The sequence below is a fragment of the Sturnus vulgaris genome, chromosome 3 (genome assembly GCF_052056855.1).
Source record: "Sturnus vulgaris isolate bStuVul1 chromosome 3, bStuVul1.hap1, whole genome shotgun sequence".
NCBI classification, from domain to species: Eukaryota; Metazoa; Chordata; class Aves; order Passeriformes; family Sturnidae; genus Sturnus; species Sturnus vulgaris.
The window spans coordinates 86,548,314-86,569,273 of NC_142245.1; the positions used below are offsets into that span (position 1 = coordinate 86,548,314).

Genomic DNA, 20,960 nt, shown 5'->3' on the forward strand with positions numbered 1-20,960 from the left:
TTACAAAATTTTCTTTTACGACACCAGGATTTCCACCTTGAGAAGTCATAGTCAGATCAAAGTTTTTCAGTGTATATGTAAAATCAAGATTTTCTTCCCTTCAACTAATTTCTAATTATTTTCTGATTTTTTTTTGTTACTTCTATTGTCATTTTATGTTCAGCCTGCCAGAATTCACAATCCTCTCTTATGACATCATTTAAATGCTGATTTTAAATGTCTCTTTTTTGTAGAATGCTCTTCTTTTGACAGCTTGAAGCTACATTTCCTGAAAGTATCCTTAGGCCAGATCCTCAGGTGACTTGTACAAGCAAGAGATCAAACCCATCAGGGTCAGCTCTGGGAACAGCAGGACTGAGGGTTTGTGTTGAAACAGACTTTGCTGGCAATACTTGCAGGATCTCAGTCCAAGCTTCCCTGACGATCTCAGCAATCTCAGCAACACGCCAAAGTGAAAATAAGGGGTTTATATTCCCAGATGAGAAAAAGGGTCCACTATTCAATCTAGGTGATAATGACAGGTAAGGAAGACAAATTCCTTTCCAGCAAGATATGTGGCTATGTGTCAAACTCCTCCTAGACTACTGAAAAAAATTTGCCTCACATGTCAACTATTTTATTGATTAAAATTCCTTCCCATAAAATGTGAAAGGAAACAATTTCTTTCAGGGGGAAATATTTTATTTCAGTGGATTTTATTAGAATTAAATATAGTCAACAGAATGCAACTCCATCAGTGAAGAAGGGACCTCATTAAATATTTTATATCCAACGTGAACAGAGAACATCAAATAGCTTGGGACATATCCAGTGGGAAACTAATAAAAAATGCACAACTGTGATCATTCATACCATCAACAGCATTGTTATTAACAGGGTAAAATCTGCTTCAGAACAACAAACTTTGAAATTCTTACACCTGCTATAAAACTCAGAGAAATACTTTTCCCCTTAAATGTGCAATTCTTTTAGGAAAACCCAATGAAATTAGGCTATAAAAGATGATGTTCTCTCTTGGAACTCACAGTAAATAGACTAAATCAGAGGCTAATGGAAATGAGAGTGTGTAGACACATACTTCTCTTTATTTCATGAAAAGCATATTTATAATTTAAACAGCTCCTGAATGTATTGGTGGCTGCCAAAATTTAATAATAAATCTATTTGCATATAAATAACTCCATATTGCCTCCTGAAATATGGATAAACTTTTTTATTAAACTGTGAATGCAATCTAATATCTTCATTTCCTTTAGGAACACAAACGAATAATTATAATTTCAATTTATTATTAGTTACTTCTACTTTCACCTACAACAAAGTTCCTCTATGACTTTCAGAAACTTCTCTGAATACCACATGTAAATAGCTGACAAAGCATTCCCCTAAAGCAAACGTTTGATAGACTTGATATGCAGATCCTTGTGGGTTGCAATAACTAATGTTCATGATTTTTCTTTGTGACAGAAAGATGCTCACAAATTTGTGCATGCCCAGGAACACAAAAAACATCTTTATCTATATTAAACAGAGGCAATGAGAAGAATCTCACATTTCTTAACTAAGCATATGCAGCTTTGAATTGCAGCTTTATCATGTATTCATCCCGCTCGCTCTTGTCATTTTAATAATAATATGAACCCTTTCTGCTATTAAAACTCTAATTTCTTTAGGGAGAACTCATAATCTTCATACCTAAGTAAAAAGCATAAGCCAAGCATTGGTGTTCCACAGTGACTGAGATTACAGCTCAGCACCTTGCTTGACCTGTATTTTCAGCTTCTGAAAACCTGAGTTTTCTTTAAAGAGTACACATACCGGTGTCCCTGACACTCCTGGAGCACCAGCTGGTCCACGGTCACCCTGAAGAAAAAGATAAATCTATGTTTAAACTATAACAATCAAAGCAGAAGTTTCTCGGTGAATACCCATTAAAACCCAAGGAAGTGAACTAAAAATGAGACAAAAGCCAGGCAAAATGCTAATATTTATCTGTGCCACTGGCTCATGATACAGACTTGAGCAAGTAACCAAAATCCTTTGTTTAGGTTCTCTCATATAACATTTCCCTTTGACTCTGCACGAGGCCTCCCTTGAAAAGGGATGGAAAGTCCCTGACTTATCTGTAGTTCTCCAAATAATTATAATTTGTGGTCATGACAAAATTTACACAGGGTAATTCACTTTCATATTAACATCCCCATATTTAAGATGTACCTTTTAAAGATGCTTTTGCTTTCCTGCTACCCAGTCATCCATTTACTACAAGCCAATGTCCTCTGCTTGTGCCATGGCCCTTTCAGGACAAGGGTTCTTTATAGCACACAGCCACCTTCATCTATGCTTTAAGCTGGGACAGCATTGTTTTTTTGGCTGGAACTGATGAGTTACAGGCACAAATTCACCTTTCTCAACAGGACTGTAATCCAAAGCAGACAGATACAGCTCAACAGTGGTAAAACTATTCAGAGGTATTTACCCACTGCTGATGTGTTTGTCTGCAACACTATGCTGTGTTAGTGTAATGTTGGTTAAAAATGTAAGAAAAAAACCCAGGCTCCTCATTCCTAAATTTATGTCAGAAAACCCCTGGCACTGTTGAAGCCATACTTGCAGGAGAATATTTTTCTGAGATGGGTTTATGTTACCTGGAGCAGATGTACTAAAGCTCTGTAAACATAGCTACAGCCATGTTGTGTTCTGCATAAAAGTCCCAGGAAGTTTTGGGATTTCTGGTTTCTGTTCTTATAAGTAATGGTAGTTTGTCTCATCCCCATCATTTTGTTAATTTCTGTTCATTTATTTGGAACACAAATGTGAAATTTTGACCAAATTTAGTTACGGAAATGATATTTTTACTCTGGGAGAGGGCCAAACACCCACTCAGCTGGTTTATATGATCTGATCCATTGTTTACTCCCTTTATTTAATTCCTGTCCCCACTTTGTCTCAGTTAGACCCGTAATGTCTCCCTGTGTTTGTTCATTTTGAAATCAGACTAGTATTTAATTGCTTGTGAATTGTAGCATTCCGGAGCAAGAACCATCTCATGTAATTTAAGCATCTAGTATAGATATCTACATTAGATCTTGTTACTTGAACAAGCAGGAGGAATGCATGGTGATATTGAGAGAAAAGACTTTTAATTTACATTTCTTTGTGATGAAAAATAAGTTTCAGTACAGTCCTTTTGCATGAAGTCATTTAATAGCATAATTCAAAAAGCTGAAAAACATTTCATTTGCAAAACAACTTACTCTTTTTTCTTCCTAAATTAGAAGATATGGGGAAAATCAAACTGGTTTTGTTGACAGAAAACATATTTACAGATTTTTTTTTATTTCTCTGCTAAATGTTTTGTGCTTTGCTCTACTAGAAATGAATACCAAAATCTTGACTTTTTTAGCCTTTTATGAAAAGCTTTTCTTTAAATTTCTAATCAGTCTCCACAATTGGAAAGCAAAGGCTGAGAACAAGACAGAGGGATTGTAAATGTAAGATTATGTTCAAGAGAGAACAAGAACCATACATAAGAAAATATTAACTATATTACTATCAAGTATAGTAGTATTCTACCAAGAATATTAAAAGGCTTCCTATACATAATTTTCCATTTGCAGAAAATGAAATTTTATGTTCCATGAGTATATTATTTACACCCACATTAAAGCAAAAAAGGAAAATATAAATAAGTAGGCTAAGATTCTTCTCACAGAAGCACTAATTTACACACAAAAATAAAACTAAAAATAAATCAAACAAGGATTCAGAAATCATTTAGTTGCAGATAGCGGCCACTAAGATGTCATGCTTTTTTTTTAAGAGTCCTACCTTTTCCCCTGGGAGTCCTTCCAGTCCTGGTAATCCCATAGGTCCAGGGTCTCCCTGTTTTTAAATTTTTTTAAAATTGAAAGATTGCATGCATTAGAATTTCTTTTCTCAGCATGGGAAATGTTGAACACCAAGCAAGAGCAGATTATTTAACTTGAGGTTACTAAAACATCTAATCAATTATTAGGTAAACAGATTTTATTACAACTCATTTTACTGATTTGCAAATTAAGCTTTTCCCAGAGGCTCTGTGTGAGTATTTGGCTCAATGGTTTAATTTTGATGAAAGATGTAATACAGAAGACTCCATTGCAGTGCTCTTGCAAGCCAAGGTCACCTCTGAAGCACCTGCAGGCAGTACAGCCCTGGGGTGTGAGCATACCCTGTCAAACACAGAACCAACCTCCAAGCAATTCTGTGCTCTCTTCCCTAAACAAAGGTCACTCTGCAGCAAGGGACAGACAGGCTGGATCCCTGGGTAGGTCCTCAAGTTTGGAAAGAAAACTGCAAACATGCTCCACTGCAGAAATCAGCTTAACATGTAGAGTGAGGAAGTCTTTTAATTATTTTTTGAAAGAAAATTGATCATTTACTATAGACATTTGATCTAAAGCCAATAGTTCCAGTATTTCAGCAATTCTCAGTTAAATCAAAAGCCATAGGAAATTGCTGTCTGGGTTTTCTGAAGTCTCTGAGAGATCTCACTTTTCCCACCTAAACTCTGGTACTTGGTGTTTTCTGAGTAGGAAGTGTGTGGTGGTACAGAAAGATGTATTCAGCTTCCAGGCATTATGGTGAAAAAAAAAAAAAAAAGAGGCTTTGTGATTTTTTTTGAAGACAAATTATTAAACTGTTTTAGAAAACTGCCTTACAACTCCATGTTTTGCTGTCACTGCTGAGAGGTTTTGGTTTGGGTTTCTTATTGTCCTTCAGAAGTACCATGTGTCAAACTACTTTGGGAATTCTCAATTAAAACCAAAAAATACATACATACCACTGTTCCAGGATCTCCTTTTGGACCCTGCAAAAAAACCCAAACAAACCAAGCCACATTTAAAGAAGATAAGCTTACAGTTACATGATAAGATGAGTTTTTTAAATGATTGCATTATGAGTCTACTTTGCTAATGCGGTGTATTTAGAATAATTATTAATTCCAGCTCTCTCAGCTCATTAATTTAGTACAAAATCTTAGTAATATTTTGGGTTTTGTTTTGCTGCTCCAGAATACAGAGAAAGACAGCTCTGTTGCTCGGTGCCAGCCCATAACTGTGGTTACCAAAGAGACAATCATCTCAAAAAAGAACTTGCCTATGGTGCTAAAAAGGAGAAGAATGTAAATTAGTGCACAGCATCTTTAGCTCCATGGAACCAAAGCAACAGTGTCCAGCTGCAAGGTACTGCAACTGCAATGTGAAAGACAACAGCCCTGTATTACTTTCAGAACACAATTCTTAGTTTTACATATTTTCATGCACTGCAGCTACATGTAGTGAATCAGTGACAGAACTCAGATCAGAATTCATGAGCTTTTCATTTCTGGCACCACATTTCATCCACTACAAAACTATGGCTCCATGAACTATAAGTAGAAAATTACACATTTTTAGTATAAGAATATTTTCACTAAAGAGTCCAATACCAAATTATGTACCATTTCGGCAGCCTTTACTTGCTAGGATGAAATTATTTAATTAAAATAAACCACTCTCCAAAATGGGCTAAAAGTCTCAGCAAACATAAAATCATAGACTGCTACATACAAATCATACCCTCATTTTTTTTTTTTTAATCTTTCACAAATAAAATCAAGTTCCATGCAACTATCCCTTCTCTGTTTCTATGTCAATTAGCTACTAGAAATTACATTTCTGGTAGCACTTACCGGAGGTCCTGGTGGACCTGGATAACTTGCGACACTCACACCTCCCTGTAACAGCAATTTTAAAAGTTGAGTTGGGCTAAAATTGGGTGGGGATTGGAAAAAAGGCAATTAACATTAAAGAGAAATACCTGCAGTTTATATAAGCTGCTCATTCCATTTCTTTCATTGTAAGGCATGCCCTTTAAAGCATAAAAACCAAGTAAGTGTCACTTATGAATTATAAAGGCAGAACTATTGCCCCATTCAAGTCCTGTAGTTCAGCAAAGCTGTGGTATCCTTTTCGTTCTCAATTTCTCAAAGATTCCAGATTTCAGAAGAATATAAGATACACACCAACACTGCTTGGGACTTTTTAAAAAATTATAAACCAAGAAACCTGTAAATCAGTGTGCCTAATACTTTGATTTTTATTATCATAATTCCCAGAATAAATTTTGGGTTAGGTACTATTCCACTTAATTTAGAGTCCAGTGAGCTTCACAGACTTTCCCTAGGTTGCCTGGGTTCTCTGATCTCACGTATCTAAGCTGTCAATTTTACTCTAATAATATTGGATACCAAGGCTGACTAATTTGAGCAGGTTTCTTAGAGTGTTTTAGTGATCTGAACTTACTCAGTGATTATTTGTGAGGAAAAAAAGGGATATGGAAATCTTTTGAAAAAATACATTGTTGCCTTCCTGCAATATTAACTTTTATTAGATCAACACTCAGTTCTTTACACCACTTTACATTTTACCCACAAGTATATTGTTCCTAATATAAATTCAAGATATAAAACAAAATGTCTCACCGGAGGTCCAGGTGGGCCAGGTTTCCCAGGAGAACCTTCACTACCCTAGTGCAGCAAGAGATAAAACTCATTTACTGTAACTGGCCACATCTATTCCACACTCAAGCTATGATGACCATAATGACAATAAACAAGAGATACACTCAATAAGAGCAGGTAATACCAAGAATAAATCCTCCTGCAATGTCCCAGCTTTAGGGAAGGCATGAATCATTACTTTGTACTAGTTTTTATTTTGTTAGTTTCTTGTTGCTTTATGTGTAGTAACTTCCTTACAGCATAATAACAGTGATAACGTGGGTTGGGAAACATTTCATATGTATCAGGAGGGAGAGGAAGAAAAAAAAAGAATTAAAAGAGTTGTTAATATGGATTTCAAAGGAACTGGCAGATAAAAGTTAACATTCATTTTATGTTTTGTATATTATTTTGCAAAAGCCAGTCCTCAGTTGATCATTCATATTTAAATAGAGCTACAGTTTCAGAAATTCAGTTTACTTAGAAACATATTGAATATAAATTAGGATTTTTTAAAAACAATCTTCCTTATTAAGAGATACAATGAATATTTTTTTGGTTTTTACTGTAAAATATTCATCCCTTGTTACCTGTATCTCTGGCCCGTTCTGCTGTTGTGTACTGAATTGATTATATTATAAAAAGCACAGCTGCTGAGATTTTTCCCCAGCAGAATCATAGGGTCTGTGAAGAGTAGAGCTGCAAAGGTTTCAGCATAAAATTTTCCAAACAATCTTTTCAAAATCTCATCACTACAATTCAGAAAAATACACTGAATTTGGAACAAGTCTGTCAGAATTTTTCACTGGCTTTGTTGGATCTTATTAAACGTATGTCAGTGAGACACTTAAGTCGCAAATTTAAAATTACTAAAGTGGCAAAATATCAAGCTAAGTGCTCAATGCCGATAATTAGCTCAGCAGAAAAAATACAATTATACTAAACATTTATACTAAGATAATTTCCAAATGGTCCTGCTAATTGTTAGAAACTGTCAGCCTCCCAAGAATGGTTTGAAGAGTTTTGTGGGAAATTTGAATCCTATTATTTTAGAAAGCACATTATGTGATTAATCCTCAAATGTGTCCCAGATGAAGGATGGAGGAGAAATTCACTGGGGCTTTATTTCAGTTTACTTCGTTACTCTTCAGCCATCTGACTTTTGCACTTTTAGAATTATGAGACACGAGCTGTAGAGAAGGGGCTTCTCATACCCACTTGTGTGTGAATTGTGAACAAGGAACTATCAAAGACTTGTGTTTTGCATTCAGTTAGATAAAAAGGATATAAGTGCATAAATTTTCGTTACTGCCATCTGCAAGGAGACAACTCTCATTCAAATTTTGTGCTGAAATAATTTCAGAGCTCTACAAGATAGTTTTCTTTCTCACTCATACCAAAGTTTTGTAGGGAATTAGAATCCCATACGTGGATGTGGCAGCACTATGCCTGGAAAATTCCAGAGTACTACTGCAAGAAAAGCTGTAATCATACACAAAATGTAGAACTTGTCCCAGAAAGTATTTTGCAGCAAAGTTTCTCTCTGCTGTATTGCACTGATCTGAGGTACCCAATAAGGGAATTTGACTTCTTAGTTATAATGGATAATATCAAGTTCCTGACAAAAGAACACATACAATTTTGAAAAAAGCAGTGGTACGAAAGTGTAAATTAACTATAAAGAAAGGTTATGTATTTATTTCAGAATAACTAACACCCAATAACTTTCAGTGCTTGTACAATTACTTTTGAGTATAATATTGGTAAAAGAATGAGAAGCACAACAAGCAGTTGCTAGTCATCATATTCTATGTCAGAAACATATTTTCACTTTCCTAAACCTTATATAATGTATTATTCTTAAAGAAAATTCTCTGCAACCACAAGGACTGCACTTCAAAATATAAGTCCATATGCACAGCACTCCTTAGGGAAAGTACTTTTAGTGAAACACAAATAAAATTTTGAAATGTATGCCACATTCCTTTTACACTCTTGCACCCCAAAACACAATGTAATGGTCTTGCAAAACATTCATGGACCTTTACCAAGAATGAAAAGAAGGAATACCTTTTCTCCTTTTGCTCCAGCTGGACCAGGATGTCCAGGTCTTCCTGTAACTCCCTACACAACACAGAATTGCTTATATAAGTTAGGAAAAATTGAAACACAGTATTTTTGCAGTGTCACTAAGTTTTTAAAACATGCTTTTTGGAGGTAGTTTAAACCTAATTATACTTTTCCTTCAGGTTTAAATATTTCTCTTCGGTACAACAGCTGTGTCCTCCTGCTATGTCCTTTGAAGGGTAAAACTTGTGGTCACCTTTGCATTTTCACCTTGGCAAACTAAATGTGGCGACCCTAACTGGCACATCTTGATACAGCTGAGAATCATGCTTTACTGCTAAATGCCAATTTATGTATTCCACCATCAAGTTAGTATTGTCATGAAACTTAGGAATGAATAATGATCATATTAACTAATGTGATTCCATCCCATATGTAGAAAAGAATATTTGAAAAAATTTCAAAGAGGGCCTTTCCCAGTAATACCAACAATTTTATGATACATTTCAGTGTCTTTAAATATTGTCAGCTTCTTCTCATTCTCTGGTTTTGATTTGTGAAACCATGTAATTACTTTGTTTTGGCACTAGGTTTTTTTTTTTTTCAGAATGACTAACTGGAATTATTTTTAGATTTTATTACTAACATGACTCTAACTTGGGTAAAAATACATCATTCACTTCAAGTTTGCATATCATAAATCATGTAACCTCACAGATTCCCTAGTAATGCCAAAACTTCAAATCTATTTAAGTTACATAAACTTTGAGTCCAGACAATTATGGTATTTTCAGTAACATCAACAGCAGTATAGTTTACTTTACTAGAGCCAGAATGAGTAAGATTTTACTATTACTCTCCTAAAAGATAAAAGAAAGGACTAGAAACTAGGTAGTTACAGCAACCCCTACAGAAATAAATTAGGTCACAGGTGATAGCACACACTTACAGATGGGCCACTGGGTCCTGGTATACCTGGCAGTCCAGGAGCACCTTGAATACCCTGGAAATTAAAGCAAAATGTCTCGTTCTTCTCCCACTTATACTTCAAAAATACTTATATTCAGTAGAAGAATATATGTATTATATTCAGCATTTGTACTTCAAAATTGCTTATATTATGTCCAGCAGTACTACACTTGTATTACAGTTCATTTTCTTCTAAAATGTAGGCATTATTTTTAGTAATGGTTAAAAAAATAACCACCCCACCAGGGAGGGAAGAGAACCAGGTTATCATTGAACCGGGTAAGAGGCAGCTTCTTGCTCGAGTGATAAACACCACTTGTCCTTCAACCTTTCACATTTTTGGCCTATATTTTGTAAATACTTTTGTCTTTCTTTGTGCAGATAAGAACAGATGTCAAGATTTTCCTTAGAGATTCATTTTCTATTTTCTTTTATTAAAAGGTTTTGTTTTTCTGTTCTGGTGAGAAGACATTTACTCAGGCTTCTCAGTATTACCTGATGCTATCTAAATGAAATGATACTTTCTGCCTCATTTTTGATTTGGCTTTGTGGTAATTGAACATGACATTTTACATAGTATGTAATGATCTACTTTCCTGTTTGTATTCTCTTCGATTGCCTGAAAATCAATGGACTCTAGTATCCACTTACTAAACATGCATCTGTGCAACTCACTACAGTGGATAGAGGTGGGATTTTGAGACAAGCCTGTATGTCACTGAGCATCTTTCCTCTGCCACACCAGGCTTAGGTGCAATTTTAGATCTGTAAAAGTTATGTACTAATGAGAGCTAACACTCTTGGGTCTCCCTATAATTCACAAAGAGAAATAGATTCTTCCAAACAGTGATTAATTTCATCTGTCCATCCTCTGACAAGAAAAATCCTCTTGGAATATTTCTCATTTGAAATGCAGTGTTTAAGAAGGAATGGCTAACAAGGCAGCCTAGAAAGCCACAGAGGTCAGGAACCCTGAAATAGGTGCTCTGAGGGAGAGACTGAGGGAAAAACTTCAGAGAGAAATAAATCAGCAAAAATGTAGAGATGGAGAAACATTGATTTTCCTTTCCTGCTCCTACACACAGAGGACATTGATCCACGTCTGCAGCTTTTCAGAGTGGCAAGGTAACTGCTAATGTGCTCTCTGTTCCTTTTGAACTCCTTTACTCTGATGGTACATTTACATGAAAAATTAGCATGAAACTAAGGGAACATTTTCTGTAATTCTTACTACTGATATTAAAAAATCCCTCCCCTGAAAAAAATAAGGGCTTTGAAAATGAAAATAACAAGTTAAACAAAGATTAAAGGGCGATTGGAAAGCATAAGGAAGTTAATGAGCATATTTCAAAGGGCTTCAGGTATCCTTCTTCCCATTTCTTCCCATTCCAACAAAATAATAAAAATTAAAATTTTAAAATTTGGAAAAGAAGTTACTTTCAAAACGTTTTCATATATGTTTCTGAAAAAGATCCACTTGCACTCTCACCATGTCATAATCAAAAGCTGCTGCAAAACATTGAAAATATCAGAGCTAAGGCAGCTCACCAGGTCAATGAATAACTAACTTATTAACACAGCATTAATGAAAAATATACAATTAATTTTCTCTAAACTCCTTTGAAACTATGCTAGTCATAAACTTGTTGTTACCATATTACCTTCTTAATTCCCTGCAATATCTTATTTATGTTTAACAATATTTGAATTGTCAAAACTGTTTTGCTAATGCCTCATCCTCCTAGGGTTGACTGGCAGAGGTATCCAATATGGCACACAAAGTATGTGTTACTTTACCATTTATTTTTTAAGTAAAATTCTGAATGAAATTTGCTTATGGTTGCCTCATCCTTTTAGGGAACATGTTCTGAATTCCACCTCAGGGGACACCCGCTTCTATAAGAAGCAAAGGCTTAATGAGGTCGATGTATCATGTAAAACCGAAGAAAAAATAAGCAGGATAGTTCAGGCTGACAATATGTTAAATTCTGAGGCAAAACAGTAGCAGGAGATGCATTTTTTTCCCCACATATAACTGTTTACTTTTGTAAGCCAAGGATCCTGATGAACACTTTTTTTGAAAGCTATTCTCTCATTCTACTACTCTTTAAAAATTCTTAAAATATCATGGCCCTAGTGCTGAAGAAATGTGAAATGCTAATAAAGAATTGCAACTCCCCCAGTCAATATACTCTAAATTCCTTTTGCATTTCCCAAGTGCTGTGTCTGGTAACCAGCACTCCTAAATTAAGACAGTAGCATGTGTTTAATGCCAGTTAAATATTTTGGAGTTTCAAAGTGTTCACCACATACTTTTTAATGGGCTACTTATTTTAACTCCTCAGTTGGCTATAGGCCACTAAGAAATTAATTTATTTATCCAGATTAATTTTTTTAATAGCTCCTGTTGTGGTGATGTTCTTCTAAATTTTTTTGCACTGATATTGCTCTTAAAATGTTAACTGCAAATATTCCAATTCAAAATGAAAGCTCTAGCAGCTATTTTAGATTTGGCACCACAAGTCATTTGTCATTTGAAGTTTTTTCCTTCTCCATAAAGACATAAAATAACTCTAGGAATGTAACATAAGATGCAAAATATTCCAAATATTTTAAATTCAGCCTATTCAAATATTTTTCAGTTTTCACTTAATAGTAATTGCTGCTATTACTGTTCCCATGAGATTATTTGCTTAATGGAAAGTTTTCAAAAGTGAATTCTAAAGGGGAACCAACAAAGTGAAAGCAAATATGTTATAGACACAGAGTATTTCTGACAATATTTGGCATTAGCCTATTTATTGCTCCATCCTATATCTTTAAAAATTAGCACGTAAATGTATGCGAGGCTTTAAAATATACAAATGAGCAAAAATTCACAGACAAAAATTAAATAGATGTTATTTAATTGAATACTAACATTCAATCCTGTTGAAAAATCAGAACCAAGGGCTATTTATAGCGCTACATTTGTATTCAGCATTCAGTTTTAAAGAACTAAATAAATTTCTGTGCGTTTCATTTTCAGTCTAGGTCTTTACTCAGGTTCAGATAAGAATGCTACCACTGTAGAACTGAAGTCATTTTACCTCATCACCCTTTTCTCCTGCAAGTCCAGGAAATCCACGTTCACCTTTGCTTCCCTATGAAAACATAACATTCAAAGAAATATTTTCTATTAGAGAACAATGAAGTCCATGCTCTGTAGGGCATTTTATGATGCATATTTAATACATGCTAGCATGATGCCCTTACAGCCATAGTGACTAAAACATAAAGCAAAGGCTCAAAACTATCTGAAAGCTTTCAAATATACCTTCCAGCAAGGTGAAAGGAAATGAGAGGTTTGTACCTAGGGGGTAAAATACTCAAAAGTCAAAAGACCTTAAGATGGAGATATTAACACCAAAGAGCTTGAATGCTTGCTGAAATGGAGAAAGTTCACTTTCATGGAGTCGGTCTCAGTGACAGGAGATATCTATATGTCAAACCATGTGGATTTTTATCTAAATCCAGTGAAGCAGGATTTTGATTGATGTCAGTGAAACTTCAAGTCCTAGGGCTGTGTTACCCCCATGGGAACAGGGTGCACAGGCACAGGGTGGTCCAGCTGTGTTACACATTTGAGGGAGACATGGGAATTTTGCCTCTTCACTGCAGGATTCTCATGTGACTGACCCACCTAAAGTGAGTCTATAGATACCAAAGCCCTGCTGGGCAGTCAGAACTGAGCCAGCTTTAATGGAGGCATGACACAGAAAAACTATCTGGCCTGGGACTCAGCTCAGGCTATTTTGCTCACTCAACCTAGAGAAAAGGCAGACTGACACATGAAGAGGCCTGAAACATAAAAATCATTTGAACCTTTAGGCTGCTCAATGCCACAGGGATACGGATCAGACAAAAAAGTCAAGTCTCGCAAAGGTAAGAATCTGGCCCTTTGCTTTTAACAAGAAACCAAGCAATGAAAAGTACACTCTTCAAAACTTACTTTTGGTCCTTCTCTACCAGGTATGCCTGGAGGACCTCTTGTGCCAGGATCACCCTGTGGAGCAGACAGAAAATGAAATGACAAATATTTTTAAGACATAGGTCTGATCCATGCAGACTGATCTATCAACACTTCTTCCTTCCTGACCAGCCCTTCATTTTACCCAAAGCCTTCTCTTCGTCCTTGCTCTCTACTAAACTATCTACTTGTTCAGAGAGACTTCCTTGTTTTCCTCCCCATCTCTCACACTCCCTACCCAAATCATGCTAACACATTTTTAGATTTATTTTGGATAGTCCCAGACATGCCTGTGTTTAGGCTTGAGCATTTTCCTTTTAAGGATTAATTAGAGATGAAGGCCACTTGTTACTCTGTCCAGCTTCAAATTTGTAGTTATTTGAAAGTAAATGACCCCTGCATTGCTGAGAGAAGCATTTGCCATCTAAATTGCAGTTATATAGAAGTGCTAACTGCAAAACACTGAGAAATGAAGAATGAAGCATAAAGAGTCAGCAAGAGAGAGTGCTCTGACAAGAGCTTGTACAGCAGAAATACAGTACAATTACAAACAGAAAAAAAAGACCTAGAATAAATCAGACTTGGAAATGAGGAAGTCAATAGACCCTAAGTACATATATTAATAAAGGACATTAGAAATTATGTGTGCTGTGCATATTGAAATACTCCTGAGCACAATTTTCATTTCCAAATATTGTAGAACATTCCAAAATTCATTATTTTTCAAAATAATATCTTAGAAATTCTAGATTATTTTCCCCACTTGGTATATTACTGAAATTAATGCTACAAAGCAAAGTGGAGACCAGGGTACATTTGTAGCAATTCATAATATGGCCTGGATGTGCTGAATAGGCACTTGCTGGCTACTACCTCACATGCTGTTCAATCACTATTTTGCTAAAATTATATAAAATACATTTCTTGAGTATTTTTAAAAATAAACCAAAAAATCAACAAAAATCACCATGCTATTTTAGGCTAGCCCTGTAAGTCAGAATTGAACCTATATAAGATCTCAAGGGCATGTGTTTGTTTAAAAAGCATGTTTATAGCAAAAAAGTAATTTAATCTCTGAAAAATTTACCTTCAGTATAGCACCCATGTCTCCCACAAGTGGAAGTGCAACCTGAAATTAAATAAAGACATCTGCAGTTAACGCTTTACAAAGGATTAGTAATTCTGATGTATTTTCATTGCTTCTAAGCATTATATTGTTACACATAGAGCTGATTATATATATGTTGACTGAAGCTACTTTTTAACGAAAACTCAAAAGAAAAAACAGTTTTTCAGATATACTTAAACATCACAGTCTATCCAACCTATCAATTGTAATTCTTCACTACAAATTCAATGAAATTTCTCAAACCATGACAACAGCATAACCCCTGAACATAACAATATTGTTATTTTTGTAACACATCAGCAACAACTTAATGTTACTGGAATGTCTTATATTCTCACCTGATTATATTCAATTGTTTTCCTCCTCCTTTCTCCTAGGCTTTGACTCTACTGTTAACTGTAGCACAAATTCTGGGGATGCCAAAGCTAACTTCAGTAAATTAGCTCAGATGGGGAAAATAACTCAGCTGCAGCAACATGTGCAACATTTGTAATATTTTTTCTTGCCTTTAATCATTAATAATTAGTGTGTAACTCCTTGGTGCCACTGCTGAATTGCTACCAATACTAAAGCTGACCCATTTAAAGATCAATCCGTGGATCTATACTGTACTGAAGCATATCCCAGATTTCCAAGACCTGCCATTAAACTTATATTTAAAGACCCCCTGTAAAAAACACATTGCCTGCTTATCATCAGCTTCATTCACAAACGATTCTCCAATTACTAATTCTCATTTCTTATGGCAATTGCTAAATCTAAAATCATCCTGGCCAGACTATAAAATTAAACATATACAAAATAAGGTAACTGTTTTTGTTCAGCCTGTGTCAATTCTTTCCATCTTGAAGAAGAAAAATAAAACATAGGCAGCTTTTTAAAAGCATATTTGAAAAACTGCCAGTTAATGAGTGTCAAAGATCTTCTCAAGAGATGCATTGCTAAATATAATTAAAGTGAAATATAATCAGGGGTACCCCATCTACAGGGTGGCATAACCACCTTTGAAAAAATGCTGAGGTGTTTTTTTATGGTGAGACAACATTACCTAGCACAACTTTAGGACATAGTTACACAAGGTATGAAGTCCATCCTCTGCACAGAGGTGAACTGCACACAGACAGGATCAGCTGCTCTTAAAAACTTGTGACAAAACTTGAAAATAAAAACCTACATGGCCTGACTTTCTACCCTTCTCCTTATGAGAGTTTTCAGCTAGGCAGGCTATTACCACGTCACCTGTTGTTCTTCCTCCTGGACTAGAAGTATAATTTCCTCAATCTCTCCTCTTTTCTAAAGCTCTTATTTTAGCTGCTCTGCCAGTGTATGGCCCAGAACCCCAAAGCCTCATTGGGAAAGGGCCCTGACCCCAGCTCCAAGGGCACACGTGTACGAGAGCAAGCCAACAGCACTTGTGCCACACAGCTCCCTGCTCTGTGTGTAAGGCAGGTCCAGCCTGACTGCAAACACACTCCCCAGAGCTATAAATCTGTGTGTTGATCTCTGAGTAAGTGCATGATTTATGCTGGGATTTTGGAAGTGTTAGAATGGCCTTAATTCTCACTCCTGCTTGCTACATCTTCCTTGAAAATATGTTCTTTCCAAAGAGAAGAGTATTTCAAAAGAGCAAAAGGCAATAATTATCCTGTTTGTGAGTTTTACCATTTAGACCTATTTAATACCAGCATCAAATATTTTAATTACATTCAGTTTACAATGTGCTGTGCCTTCCAGATTTACTCTACTTATGGATTTCAGTTTTCCTTATTAAGCACTTTATCCTCGTCTGTCTCGAGTTAAATCTTGTTGACTTCAGACAGCCCCTGAATTTTGATTACATCTTCAAAAAGTAAGCACTCTTTCCCACTTCAATTTCAGAGTTTTATCTACTTACCCAAATCAAATTAAATCACTGACAAGAACTGAGCATGGGAGAGATCTCTCTTTCCAAGTCTGACAATAATCTGCTGAGAGACACTCAGAGCCATGATTTTTGATAAGCATTAACTACACTGTAACTAATTCTAAGCATTTTTTCTTGCTTAAAGAAACATCATGAAGACAGTCTTGGTTTTACTGAGGCCAATGTACATAATATGGCTGTTTTCCTGTCTTTCCCAAGTAAGTATTTCTACTTTATCTTCATATCACTGGTTCTTCTAGACTTGCTATACTATCTCATCTCACATAAATTTAAAATATTTGCACCAAAGCAAATGCAAAAGCTTTCCCCATATACGTACAGGATCACCTGGAGGGCCTGGCAGTCCTGGCTTTCCATCTCTTCCTGGAGTGCCCTAGAAACAAATGTAAAACTTGATGGCCTTAAATCATTGATGAAGTACACATTACTACTTCTTGTATACATATAAAACTGTCACTTACATTAACACCAGGGGTACCTGGAGCTCCTGGTAATCCCGGAGGTCCCCTAGGGCCCTAGGAGCATGAAAGGTCATTTAGGATATAAGAATACCTTTCCTGCAAAATTCTTAAACTTAATTAATGCTTTTTGTATTTTAAAGAGAAAACTTATACTCTACCTGCACACCCGCTGATCCAGTCGGACCTTTAGGACCCTGTAAGAAAACTCCAAACAATCAGTAGTTACACTTTCTAGGATAAGGGAGATGGACTTCATTAAAAATTGCTCAATGTGGAATATTTGACTTTAAATCCAAATCTAATGTTGTCAAAGTTAGAGACCTCAAGACTTTGAGAATGCTCATTTTTAAGGGCAAGCATTTCCAAAAATTAATGATCTGTGGTGAAACTTGATACTTAGCAAGAAAAATCATAAAAAAAGCTAATGAGCAGTTGAATAAAACCAAATAATTTAGATATAAATGGGCAATTTTTAAAATTCAGATTTGAAAATATTGTAATTGAAAAAATTATCTTTAATGTTATTACTTTAGATTAAGACATTCAGGGTGAATGTTTAGTCACTTTTCAAAAACATTTTCCCTTTATACCAGAGCACTGTCCATAAACTGAGCTGTATCAGGTGATACACATTGGTTGACTGAAGAGAGATTGCCTCAGCCACTGGAGTAAAACTCCTGCAATAACACGTACCATCTACCAGGTACACCACCAACACCAGTTGTATTCAGTAATTTTTTTACTGAATACTTTGAAGACACTGCAGGTGGCTTTATTTAGAGGCTTTAAAAAGAAAGAAACCCAGGAAACAAGATAAAGAACTGACACAGTTATTGCTGTACAAGTTATTTACTATGAATGCTTTAGATGTCTGTGTCAACTTGCTTCATGTTTGAATTTAAACTCCACAGCAACCCTCGAAGAAAACTGGGAGTTAGAAGTCAGGCCAGAAGGGAGCTCATGGCTTTTTATTATGTTTTTTTGTCTGTTGCAGTGATGAACAGCAAGAAGCCCAGATTCTGGGTGCTGGGTTACTTACTGGTGATCCCTGAATGCCTATTCCAGGGGGCCCCATCTCCCCAGGTGCTCCCTGTACACCAGGCAGTCCTCTTTCTCCCTGTGAAAGGTAAAAGGCTTTCCATCACAACAGCTCTGAAAATGTAAACTACCATATTATCTTTTTAAAAATTATTTTTAGAAACAGAAATAATGTATTTTGCATACCTTTGGCCCCCTTGGACCTGGGTTTCCAGGAACACCAGTGGGACCCTAAAAGAAGCCCAAAACAAAACACGAAAAAACCAAGAAAAAAAACAAATTATGTTTTGAAATGCAAGAGACGAGATGAATTTAAAGGTCAAAATTAGCCAGTCCTTAGAAATTATATATGAAGTTTACATGTCTTCTTTTTTAGTGCCAGTGTCACTAGGATTATGTGTGATACTTACACTATTTCTAGATTATATTTTAGTTCAATAACAATACCACTGTAAAATATATTTCGATTTTGAAATTACAATAAAAATACTTGCTTTGTGGCTTTAAACTGGAAGTGACTAAGTTTAGATTAGGAAGAAATTCTTTACTGTGAGGGTGGAGGCACTGGAACAGATTGCCAAGAGAAGTTGTGGATGCCCCACCCCTGGAAGTGTTCAAGACCAGTTTGGATGGGGCTTTGAGGAGCCTGCTCTAGGGGGAGATGCCCCTGCCTATAGCAGGGGGGTGGAAATAGATGATCTTTAAGGTATGTTCCAACACAAACCCTTCTGTGATTTCTTTCATTGTGCAGTGAGAATTCTTTCCCAGTTGCCCCTGCAGAAAATGAAGTCAGGAAAGTCTTTTCAGATTATGAACTTACTGGTGTTCCAGGCAGACTTGGTCCAGGAGGCCCCATATCTCCTTTTGGACCTGGATGTCCAGGCGGTCCCATAATTCCACCAGGGTCACCCTACAAAATAAATTGGAATCACTAATTGACATGGGAGAATTTTCCCCTATGAATAAACCTTAAATATTATCAAGTTTATCATAGAAAGTGCAAGTACTTTGAGAAGAGAAGAAAAAAAGCCTCATATTTTCCTTCCAACAGTTACAGAATTGGAGACATGGATCATATAACCATTAATAATAAGAAGTATTCTCTTGGTTTTCCATGCTTGCAATGCATCTGATCTACAATTCGTGTTCCCCAGGCTCCTAATATGCAGGTTGTCATTAAACCTTGCCAACTAACTCATAGCAACAGCTGAAACAACAGCTGTCTCACCCCAGATATCAACCACCAGTGCTAAACCTGGGGTCTTCAGTGTATTCCTTTACACCTCTGCTCCTTATTTCAATACATGCAGTGTCTCTTGTTCCATATCTCTAAACTCCTGCTGCTTATGCAGTAAAACTGTGCCTTTTATTATGCTGTCCTCTTGCCTTTTGCAGACTCTTGCAACATCCTCTGTGATTCTTTCTGAATCCATCACTTCCAGTTTTGCAAGATGAGTACATTTTCATTCTTGTTCCAGTTATTTTCTTTGCCTTTCTTTCAGCTCACTTCTTCAGACTGGAGTTTATTGGTTTCCCTTGTACCCCATAATGTGTAAATACCACAACACATCTCATACCTCAGAGCACTGTCTTTTCTCCTTCTTTACATTCAGTATATGCACACATAATTTTTAGCTCTTGATGATGCAGCTGAATTCTAACTAAGGGATTTCTACACAGCAAAATGCAATGTCCTAAGAAGATCCAGCCTTGGCTCACATCTGAGCCAGTGTAGCTGCCCTAGAGCTCTGCCAAGATGAGTATATCTGACTGTGAAGTGGGATTTTACACATTAGTCTGGGTAGGACACCACACTAGAAAGGTTGCTCTGTAGTCAGGACCTGAACTGACATTTCTGCACAGTACAGATTTAATATAAGGGCACAATCCTCTTTGAAATATTACTTAAATTATTAATCTAAAGAGCAACTAGGTTGCCAAACTGTCCTGAACCATCTCCAAATGCAGAGATGTTTCTTCTCCATAACACAGGGGGTTGCTGCTGGTACATTTTAAAATCACTTCATACACACAGACACACTACTGAAGAATGGAAAGTTACTCCTGAAGTGAAAATTTAAAATGCTTTAACATATCAAGTTTAATTTAAAGCACTTAAAACGTACCTTTTCTCCTTTAATTCCTGGGTTTCCTGGTACCCCAGTATCTCCTGGTAAGCCCTGGAATTAATAAAAATATAACTGTACATTTTTATAGCTATTAGCTATAGTTATGTAAAAATAAAGACAAAAATTAGTTTACACTGGAATATTTACTGTGCATTAGTATTGACCCCAAATGTTAAAGATTATAAGTGAATGAACACTTCCTTAATTAAATACATAAATCATTTTTCTTTAAGTTAAAATGTAATAATCAAGATTATTTTCTGGACCCTATCAGGGGAGAATGGCAGAGACCAAAAGGTTTATTTCTTCTATTATAAAGTAATTGCAAGACTTGAAAATCAACCATTTTTTCAAGGAAGGCAGTAGCACATAAAAACTTGAATGTTAAGTAAGTGTCTCATCTTTTTGCCCATGGAGGGCTGCATGATTTCCTGTACTAATTTATTATTCAAAGTAGTTTCTTAAAAGCCTCAGTGAATTCCAACTTCATATTAGTTAAACCAACAAATCTCTTTAAATGTCTTAGATATGTAATGGACAGTCAAATGTTATCAGTAAATAAAGTATGTTCCAGCCTTTCTTTTGTCTAAATCTTCTCATCTTTCACATTTTGATTTTAACTTCAGTATTTTCCTTTGTCCTTTTCATGAAGGATTTTTATAAATGCAGAGAAACGAAGATAAATGAAAAAGATTAAAATCTAAATAG

General features: G+C 35.8%; 1 protein-coding gene across 1 annotated transcript in view; it reads right to left on the bottom strand.

Annotated features, from left to right (window-relative positions):
* The window catches only part of COL19A1 (collagen type XIX alpha 1 chain), a 181,731-nt gene that overhangs the window by 21,579 nt on the left and 139,192 nt on the right, over nucleotides 1-20,960 (bottom strand). Inside the window, exons 24-41 of the mRNA XM_014870248.2 lie at nucleotides 20,250-20,303; nucleotides 18,944-19,033; nucleotides 18,310-18,354; nucleotides 18,125-18,202; nucleotides 17,244-17,279; nucleotides 17,086-17,139; nucleotides 16,944-16,997; nucleotides 14,659-14,700; nucleotides 13,554-13,607; nucleotides 12,652-12,705; nucleotides 9,543-9,596; nucleotides 8,597-8,650; nucleotides 6,509-6,553; nucleotides 5,845-5,895; nucleotides 5,717-5,761; nucleotides 4,826-4,852; nucleotides 3,832-3,885; nucleotides 1,819-1,863 (exon numbers count right to left, since the gene is read on the bottom strand). Coding sequence (XP_014725734.2) covers nucleotides 1,819-1,863; nucleotides 3,832-3,885; nucleotides 4,826-4,852; nucleotides 5,717-5,761; nucleotides 5,845-5,895; nucleotides 6,509-6,553; nucleotides 8,597-8,650; nucleotides 9,543-9,596; nucleotides 12,652-12,705; nucleotides 13,554-13,607; nucleotides 14,659-14,700; nucleotides 16,944-16,997; nucleotides 17,086-17,139; nucleotides 17,244-17,279; nucleotides 18,125-18,202; nucleotides 18,310-18,354; nucleotides 18,944-19,033; nucleotides 20,250-20,303 — 936 coding nt within the window. The remainder of the gene's footprint in view (nucleotides 1-1,818; nucleotides 1,864-3,831; nucleotides 3,886-4,825; nucleotides 4,853-5,716; nucleotides 5,762-5,844; nucleotides 5,896-6,508; nucleotides 6,554-8,596; nucleotides 8,651-9,542; nucleotides 9,597-12,651; nucleotides 12,706-13,553; nucleotides 13,608-14,658; nucleotides 14,701-16,943; nucleotides 16,998-17,085; nucleotides 17,140-17,243; nucleotides 17,280-18,124; nucleotides 18,203-18,309; nucleotides 18,355-18,943; nucleotides 19,034-20,249; nucleotides 20,304-20,960) is intronic.